The 10,108-nt window shown below is 36.2% G+C and overlaps 1 protein-coding gene across 1 annotated transcript; it reads left to right on the top strand.

Moving 5' to 3' along the window:
* Positions 1-639: 639 nt before the first annotated feature.
* Positions 640-5,878, top strand: LOC113070034 (type I phosphatidylinositol 4,5-bisphosphate 4-phosphatase-A-like). The gene is made up of 7 exons (XM_026243190.1): positions 640-897; positions 2,355-2,548; positions 2,946-3,052; positions 3,190-3,295; positions 3,492-3,544; positions 3,764-3,854; positions 4,220-5,878. The coding sequence occupies exons 1-7, from the start codon at positions 780-782 to the stop codon at positions 4,361-4,363; spliced, it is 813 nt and encodes a 270-aa protein (XP_026098975.1). The 5' UTR covers positions 640-779; the 3' UTR covers positions 4,364-5,878.
* Positions 5,879-10,108: the final 4,230 nt, after the last annotated feature.

Here is a 10,108-nt window from a genome sequence, read left to right as displayed (position 1 = left end):
TGCATCAGTTCAGAATAGACAGTGCTGACAACTTCTACAGATACAGTTGTCACAGACCATCTTGAATCCAAGACATGAACCATGAGTTAGAACCAGGAAACAAACATAAAATATTTCTGAATCAAGTCAATCCAATTGGAAAGGAATAGGTGCTGTAAAAAGTACCTTTATGCTGCCAGGTTATTCAATAATATAAAACTCTATTATTATTTATTTTATTTTTATTCTCTTTATGTTTTCTAAATATATTTTAAGGCAAACTGTAAAAATTATACAAATGTAATGGCTTAGCTGGCAAGGAGATTTGACCATAAAAACATTTAAGTAATCTTAATAAGACATATTATTCAGAAATAGTATAACAACTAGTATTTATATGCAAGTTGTCTGCTAATGCCTTTAATGTTATATGATCTCATTGATTTGTATTTTGATCATATTCTTCTAATGAATACTAGAACATATAAATGCGTATTACTGGTGTTTACTATAGACACTTTAAAGCAAGCAGTATAAGAATGCGCTTTAATTCTGGCTGCACACTGTTTTTGAGAAGACACACCTCTTGCGTATATAGTGATCTTTTAAATGGCAATAAGTGACAGAATAAACATCGTGTCGTGCGTTATTGCTCAGGGGTGTCATGCAATACACCCCCCGAGCGCACGGATGCGCACACGCGTTGCCACAGCAGCGGACGCAAGCGGGCTCCATACACACTCCGGTAGCACAACAATACAAGCTCTCGCCGCTCCCCCTCTTTACGCCTCGCTCTCGCTATGGCGGACGGCGAGCGGTCCCCGTTGCTCTCGGATCTTGGTGATGGAGCTCTCGGCGGTGGTAACGGTGGGGTGTCTCCCGGAGCAGCTCCACACGGTGCTCCGAACAAACCGCAGAGTGAGTAGCGAGCGCGGCGCTTTTCTGCGCTGTCACGGGCCCGCGCACGCACACTACAGCATTTACTACGATTTTGGTTAGGTACAGTTCTGTGCGGTTATTCTTGCTTTATTTTGCACGCTGGTGATGATGGAAGTAGGACCTGAATATATTATTTTCTGGCGGATCGCAGTGGAGAAGCAGATGAAGTGTGTGTTCGTACGTGCACGCGCGCGGCTGTCACTGTAGAATATGATACATGCTGCTCCGCGTATTTGCATCAACAACACCTATTATTTTGTCAAACAAATTATTTTTGAATTTATCCTTGCATACATTTGTCAACCATTAGAGAAGCTACTATGCAGCTAATGAATGAACATCACTGTTGTGTTGTCCAGGTCTGTTTACCGTTCTGTTATCGGCCTTCCCGCGACAAATTATATTAATAACGGGGCAGTATTTTCTTAAACTAGTCATATGATTGAGGACGACTGTACTTGGGGTTTCTTTGTCCCCTTTTAACCACATTTACTGGTGGTGAGTCGGTCTCTGCACTACACATTTACAGTAATCTGCCGAATCCGAAAACTCTAGCTACACCCAAACACATATGATTAGCACATCTTTGGACCATTCAGAAAGCCTGAAACTGTTGCCTGAGGAGACCACAACCAATCGTTGTGCAGAGTGGGCGGGACCAATAAAAAGTTACTAAAGGGCGTGCTGATGATGTTGGTGTGGGGATTTTTAACTGATGTGGTGATTCTGGTGAATTTTTATGAAAACAATATTTAATTAAGTATTATCATACACACGTTGGGATTTATATGGAGTTTACGACTTGATTTTGGGAGCTTTCAAAAGAGTAAAAACTACAAATATACACACAAATCAGTTTTAACATGTTTCACTATATTTGTGAGGACATTTTCAAAAAGTTGGCCCCCACAATCAGAGGCAAATGTGTACATGATCCACTAGACACATTCCAGCAGTCTCCTTATAAAGCTCCTTTCACCAGATCTCGAGACCAAATCAAATTTTCTTGTTAATCCTAATGGCTTGCGGGACAGAGAACTGTTTTACCTTCCCAAAGTGCAACTTTCAGTGTTTAGTTAAACTTTGAGTAGTAAATTAAACTTTCATGTTTTATGCTACTTTATGAGACAATATTTCCTGTATCTATGCTAAACAGGTAATACTGATACTGTTATTCAGAAATTATGGATGTACTGTATAAATGAAACGTTTACAGCATTGAAGTCGTCATCGAGATGGCAAAAAAAGTAAAAACAAAAAACAAAACCTACACTTGCATTGATGATATATCATTCACAATAAGATCTTTAACATGCTTTTTGATAATAGATAGGTTAATTTTAATTTCATACTGGTTTCAGGAGCAATAAAACTTGCATACTGAATGTTTATCAGAATCTGCAATGGCAATCTCTCCTTTCCTCTCTATTTTTTAGGCCTTTCTCCGTTTCCGAGCTCGACTCAGCCCCCTGTGTTGATGAGCGAGAACCCTCCACCGTATTCCCCCCTGACGTCTCCAGAGAGTGGCAGTGCCCCAGTCATCAGCTGTAGGGTGTGCCAGTCGCTCATCAGCGTTGAGGGCAAAATTCACCAACACGTGGTTAAGTGCGGAGTCTGCAATGAAGCTACAGTGAGTCGGGACACAGCACATAAACAGTACACTTAATACATCATTTTTAAAAACTTAGGGTGGAACGACTGTTAAATTCTTAAGTTTTGACTCGTTTACTGTTTAACTGTTTGCATGCTACAGCTATTGATTCAATTCAAAATACTTTTATTGTTTTACTGTTCAACTATAAACAATATATTTTTATCAATTCCAAGAAAGTTTAAACCACAAATTGAGTAATTAATAAAACTGATTGACGGTTTATGGACTTCTGTCAGCAAATATGAATACACTACCATTCAAAAGACTGTGACTTCATGTAGTAACAACACACAATTACGTTTTTGGGTAACCAGAATTAACTCTGTCTCTCTCCTCCTTTTCTATTTTTTTAATGAACCTTCATTCTTTCCAGCCCATAAAGAATGCCCCTGCAGGGAAGAAATATGTTCGGTGTCCTTGTAACTGTCTTCTCATCTGCAAGGTCACATCCCAAAGGATCGCCTGCCCTCGGCCTTATTGGTAAAAGAGAGAGAACCGAAGTAGACAAAGTTCAATATAAAACAAAGCAAATCTTTGACACTGATAAACATGGTCTTGTCACAGTCAGGGTTGTGTATGTGAATAATTAAATGTGTTTGTCTCCTTGTCTGGACTAGTAAGAGGATAATAAATTTGGGGCCAGTCCATCCAGGTCCAGCCAGTCCAGAACCACAACCTGCTGGAGCTAGAGTTTCCTGCGGACACTGCAACAACACTTTCCTGGTACATACACACAAACACACACACACACAAACACACAATGCAGCTGCATCATTCTCCGCTACAGTGACATCTTGACCGAATCACTCGGCTCAGGTTCAGCATCAAGTTAAAGTCGAATATCAGATGGCAGTTTATTCTTGTTTTATTTATGCTACTGCCTCAGATTAGCTGCTCAACCACTTTCTCAACATTTCAGTGGACTGAATTTACTGACAGGACACTGGCTCGATGCCCCCATTGCAGAAAAGTGTGAGTATTTCTGAGCCAACATTCACAACACATTTTGCATTAAACAGATAAATCAAACTCTTTGATTGGCGTTTTTCCACCACCACAATAACTGTGACATCTACTCCAAATTGGTCTATAGGGCTAGCTAGAAATGACACACTTTTAGATCAGCATATTCCATTCCATAACCCCTGCTGTTCCTCTGATTGGTCTTTTTCTCATATTTCTCTTCACCAGATCTTCGATTGGGCAGAGATATCCGAGGAGGCGGAGTCTGTGGTGTTACCTACTGTGCTTGCTATTTAGCGTCTCAGCCGCTGGTCTGATTGTGAGTGTGCATCTTATATTTATGCATCAACCATATTTATGTAATGTCTTGTTTTTATTTTTGATATTATTTATTTGACAACACAAATAGCACATCACTTAATGTGGACCATTTTCAAATTAAATATATATCCTTGCTAAATAATACTATACATTTCTTTCAAAAAGAAAAACAAAATGCATCAGAAAAGTCACACAAACCCCAAACTTTTGATGTTTATGTAACATAAACATTGACCGAAATGAAACGCTGGTCCATGATACCTAATGTTTGAACCTTGTTGTAATGTGTTAGCAATTGAACTGTAAATGTACGTTTTTATATTCCGCCATTAGAAGTTTCTGTTTGTCTGTGTTTGTCTCTAGGCAGGGACGTGGTCCCAGGCACGTGTGTACGGGGGTATTTATGCCTCCTGGGCTGCGGTGTTGTTGCTGGTGGTGTTGACGCTGGCCAGGGCACTTTACTGGAGCTGCATGAGGGTCAGCCAACCTCTCCACAACCTCACATAGAGAGAGAGATACGGCAAGAGAGGGGGGCTGAGATTAGGGCAGTTGGGAAAAATAAAGTCCACAGGAAAAGAGCTATAGAGAATCAAGGTTAACTCTTAAAGCTTGATTGTGAAGGCTGTAATGAAGGGTCAAAGTAAAATCCAGGCTTGAGAAACGTGGAAAAAAAGCTGTTATGGCAAAGAAGATTAGTGTTTTAAACTTATTTTTATCCGGAAGCTTTCTTTGGATGTGTTTTCATCCGTGAATATGGACTGACTTGTTATTCATGGTTTCATGCAAACGTGCAGTTATGATTCCTAATGCTCCTTTAGTTTGAACCATTTACACACATACAGGTGTGAATATCTCACACCCTCTCAAACACACAAATCTCTCTATGAACTTCTTAAATGAACCACACTACAATACACGAAAGACACCAGTTCAACCACATTCAACACAACATTAGCTGCCTCTCTAGTGTCCAAATACGCTCTGAAGCCTTACAAAGAGAGGAAGTACAGGTGGATCTCCACTAGAGGGTGTTCCAAAACAACACACACCTGTATGTTCCATCACATTACCTGTTTCTCTGTACAAACACTGCTAATCCAAATCGTTTGGATGACAAATATGCTTAACAAATCATTGTGTAACTTGGTTTTCATAAACACTAAAAGTTTAAGTTTGCTCCAGCACACTCTTTCGCCCTCTTTTTCTTTAGTTGTGAATGTTAAAAACAGTATTTTTTTTTTAATAATTGTGTATATTGCTTGTAAATATGTGTTGTTTATTCCATGAATGACTGAACAGTTGCACTGTAGCTCTAACACGCTGTGATTCCTTTTTATGTTTTTATTTAATTTGCAAAATGACTACTGAAAAACCACTACTGATACTATTTTGACTGGAAGGAATATTGAGATAACAGCCACAAGCGCCTTTGGGAAAAAAGAAAAGAAAAGAAAAAAAGTTATGTCTTTGTTCTGATGAAGGTCAGCTGTGTTTCATGGACTTTATCACAAAGGTCATTCATTTACCTTTCTTCTCATGTTCATGTGAAGTTTATCGTCATTTTCAGGTACTCTATGTTTGAACCCTGATTAAATAATACTAATGATATTAATCAGACACTCCATTTGGATTTTAGACTCCAAGATCTTTTCTTTTCTCTGTCAGAATTCAGTGTCTGTGTGGGTTTGTGTTTGTAAGGATAGGAAAACAAAATTGAGATGTTCAGAGCATTGACTTAATCACCAGTGTTCTTGCATTATATTCTTCAAAAATATGCTAAATACATATATAATTACATAAAAGTATGATCCTAACTGTAAATATGGACTTCAGAATCAGGATCTGTATTCTGTCCACGAGAGAAATGTAAGGTCTGGACGTCTGGAATCCCAAACAAGAGGTCAGGGTGTTATTTATAAAGAGCAGAAGGCCAATGATGGAGGTCTCCTCTGAATTTGTTTACACATGAGATTAAGATTACATGTGATTAAAATGATGAAGTTATTAAATGGCGAAAACACTTGTGGTGGAGTCTGTTTTTTTTTTTTTTATGAAGGTCTGTGCATGATTCACTTGCTGCAGTTGTTTTGGCACTCATCCTCTCGATGTCTCTGGCCATTTGTCTCTTGTTTCGGGCGGATATATTATTTTCCTCGACACAGACTGATAGAGGCATGGGAAACATACAGAAACCTTTTAGAAACCACAACTCCCCTGAGCCAAGCAGAGAGAGAGATTTGTCAGCAGTAATGGAAGAGAAAGAGCAGAGATCTGGGGACACGCACTGATAGAGAGAGGTTTCAGTCTTCTGGAGGTGAGTCAGAGACTGACCACAAAAAAAGTCTGCAAGCAGAGACCAGAGAATCAGAGCTCTGTGAAACGGACCTGGTTCAGAATCTACACACAAACGGGGTGAAGTTTGTATACGTCTCCTCTCTTGCATTAAGTTATAATTCTGTTTAGTTCAATTTAGTGTGTTTAACTCCCATAACAAGAATAACTACAAATATGCCGCTTAGGTGTGCCTAATGAAAAATGTTCCAACATAACAATTATGTAGTAAAATGGTCAATAGTTCAATTGTTAAGAAACAATATAAAACAGCAAATTCAATGAAATAATCTGCAGAGCTATCCGGGAAGAGGATTTTTATTATCTGAAAAGTCATTCAAATTTATTAAAAAGTGTAATTAGTATTTTTGGAATTAAGAGAAGACCTTTTTCTCTTATTTTATTGGCATAACTGAATATTGAAAATAGTGAAAAAGAAGTAATGAAAAATAAAGGTCTTATGTAATTGGAGGAAACAGGTAATGGTAAAATGTAAATAAAAATGATTATTATACATCCTTTTACAATTAATTATAAAAGTGATTAATGACTGTCAATAATCAAAAGTGTAATGATAAGAAAAACAATGGCAACGTTAAAATCCTATTCTATACTATAGTAATATCTATTTATTTTATTTATTTATTTGGCATTACTTAAACTACACTGTACATTTTCCAAAATTGTAAATGAGACAGATTATTTAAGTATGCTTTACAAGATTTTTTTTTTTTTTTTGCTTAAAAAAATGTTTTTTTTATTTTATTTATTGTGTTACTACTTTCTTTGTAATTGTTTGTGAAAATGTCAGAGTGAAAACTATAATAAAACAAGTAATATAAAATAAAGCAAAATGAAAGGATACAAATTTAAATGACACTATATTTCACTAATAAATCAAAAGTTCAATGATAAGAAACACAGCTCCAAGGCAGATTAACTTGTTTAAATTATATTATAATCTAATGTACACAATAAGCCACGGCATTTGCAGTCGATCATAATGTAAAATAACCTGAGAATAATGCATTAAAATAAAGTAAAATGAAAAGTCATTATTGCATATAAAATCAAATTAAAAAACAATAAAATAGTCCAATAAACTAAGCAAATCATACTCCACTAAGTATGTTGTGTCTCAGGGGAGAGAGTGAGTTCCCAATGGAATCAACCTGATCTAAGATTACTGAGCTTGCACAAACACACAAGAGCCTTTCATCCTCCTAACGTAACAGGATTCATCCTTAAAGATGAGCCTTGTTGTGACCTTACACACACACACACACACACACACATACACACAGAGAAAGAGAGAGAGTCTGTGTATGTCACGCCTGTTAAGTGCATACACTCACACTATCAGAGCTGCAAATCTTCTCCTCTCTGCTCTCAGCATGAACAGCAATAAGCAGCTGTAAGAAGGATAGAGAGGGAGATCTGGGAAGAAAGGATGAGAAGGGAGAGGAGATGAGAATGAAAAGATAAGGCGGACTAATGAGGAAGGGGTATAAGTAGCTTTTGAACTGTCCACTTTAAAACAAACAATTCATTTAGACCATCTAATCCCCCCCCCTCTCTCTCACACACACACACACACACACACACACACACACACACACACACACACACACACACACACACACACACACACACACACACACACACATTGTTCAGATTTGATAAAACTTTAGCTTTTAGATAAATAAATAAAAAAATGCTAATTGCTAAATCAGGGGTGATGGATGATACAAAGAAGTTGTAAATGTTTTTTTTTAAGGTTTTTCAAAAGTATGTTTTCACTTTGAGATTTTTATTGTATGTATGTACTCATAATGTCAAAGGTCTTGTGACCTACAGTCCTACAGCTAAAAGCATAACATTCAACTCAATTAACAGCATGAATTATTGATGTCTGTCTGGACCAGAATTTGTGTGTACACTGGAATTAAAAGCCTCCGGTGTCACCTGTCACACTGCAGTGTGTGTGTGTGTGTGTGTGTGTGTGTTTGTGTGTAGACAGAGAGAGAGAAATATGAAATCACTCTTTTATCTGTTAAATTGCATATTTCACCTTTAGTGCAAATGCTGCTTTAGCTTCCATGTTTTATTCTCAGAGAAACTGAGAACAATTTGCATGCAGTTTGGTTACAATTGTATTAAGATGTGATTTTGTTTTTATGTGAGAAGAATATAATAGATATATAGGATCTTCCTCTAAAGTTTAGATTTTATATATTATAGATTATATTTTTAATTTAACTTTATATATTATATTTTATGTGCGAAAGTTCAACGTAACATTCTATATTTTATTATTTACACATATTTACAGACATAACATATATTTTTGTATTAGTTATACTGTATTCTACTGTAATACATCAAGTAATTATAGTTGGCTAATTTAACATAAGGTCTCTCCCTCTCCCTCTCTCTCCTTGTGTGTTAAACCGGGCTAAATTACATCCAATAAAAAACATCCACAAAAAGGAAAGGTTGGATATCATGTCAGTGTGGATTGGGAGAGAGAGAGAGTGAGAGAGAAGGAGAGATCAGGGATGAAGCTAGTTCAGTAGATGTGAGGGAGGTATAGAGATAAAGATAAACAGAGAGTGAGGGGTTACAGGTGTCTTTCTTCTGATCATTCCTCCTGAAAAGAGCATCTCCACTGAACAGGTAACAGCTCTCTTTAAAAAGGTTTTTACAGGTGATCTTACAAATTATTCATTAGACATGTCATTCCCATATAGGCTGCATTGGTTTGAGTTTTAGTAAGTATTTGTTGGTTGTAAACATTAATTACTGATATGTTGATTTAATCAAATTTAAAGTTTAGTATTTTTAACAGATTTTCCTCTTTATTTATTTTTTATATCAGTGCTTATTTAGTGATTTTATGTCATGCTTTTTGTTTTGTTTGAAAATATAGTAGTGTATGTTTTAAAGAAAGAAACTTCAATGTCTACATTTATTTTATTTTTTTTTTAAAGAATTTGATTTATTTATTTATTTATTTTTTATGGGGAAACAGAAGTCATAGAAGTGAATGCTACAAAAGTTTTTACCCATTTGATGGATAACAAAAGCTCATTCTGAAAATCATCATCATTATTATTATTATTAAATCTTTAAAAAGTCTGACATTATCGGAAGCATAGGCTTATAAAACAATAGATCGAATGACATTGATAAGAAACTCATAGATCTATAATAGAACTTTCTGCAGTATTTTTCTGCATCCAACCCCGCTGTGACAAGAACTGAAACCTACTGGAATTAACTGGATTCTAAACAATCAAATTATTTCTTATTCTTACACAATGATTTAATTGAGCTCATGGAATAAAGAGGATGCTGATTATGAAGAAGATGATGAAGATATTAATATCTTACCAGATGGAGTGTAATTGTAATTCCTCTCTGGGTCCCTTTCCTCAACTTACTGGAGCAGAAGTAAGTGAATGTGTGTGTGTGTGTGTGAGAGAGAGAGAGAGAGAGAGCACAGCTGGAGCTTGGTCCAAATTGTGAAACATAGTTTGTTATTGTTAATTCCATTACTTGTTTATAAGTTTATAGCCATCTTATGAATAGCTTTGACTTGCTCCATCATTTACACATTGCTGAGAAATGCGCCTAAGCTAGAATATTAAAACTGTCACTCACGTTTTTGAAGATAGACTTGAATGTGCATGATACAAACCTAAATTTTTATAATTCATGACTCAAAACATTTTGTAACAATGATTTTGATGTGCCATTTACATGGTAATGCAATGTCTGATTTTTAAAATGGGTTTTAAAGGTGAATTTTGAGATTTTATGTTTTTAAGTGATATATAACTTCTGATGATTTCTAAAATGTGATAGAGAAAAAGGCAATGAGGAAGTCTTTTTTTTAAACAAAGGTCACTCCTTTTGTAA

Source organism: Carassius auratus, unplaced genomic scaffold (genome assembly GCF_003368295.1).
Source record: "Carassius auratus strain Wakin unplaced genomic scaffold, ASM336829v1 scaf_tig00002794, whole genome shotgun sequence".
Taxonomy (NCBI): Eukaryota; Metazoa; Chordata; class Actinopteri; order Cypriniformes; family Cyprinidae; genus Carassius; species Carassius auratus.
This window is presented reverse-complemented; position numbering and strand designations above follow the sequence as displayed.

Coding starts and splice junctions, on each gene's coding strand:
- LOC113070034 (XM_026243190.1), top strand. CDS start 780: ATGGCGGACGGCGAGCGGTCCCCGTTGCTCTCGGATCTTGGTGATGGA. Junction 3,296..3,491: donor ACTGCAACAACACTTTCCTG/GTACATACACAC, acceptor TCAACATTTCAG/TGGACTGAATTTACTGACAG. Junction 3,855..4,219: donor TCTCAGCCGCTGGTCTGATT/GTGAGTGTGCAT, acceptor GTTTGTCTCTAG/GCAGGGACGTGGTCCCAGGC.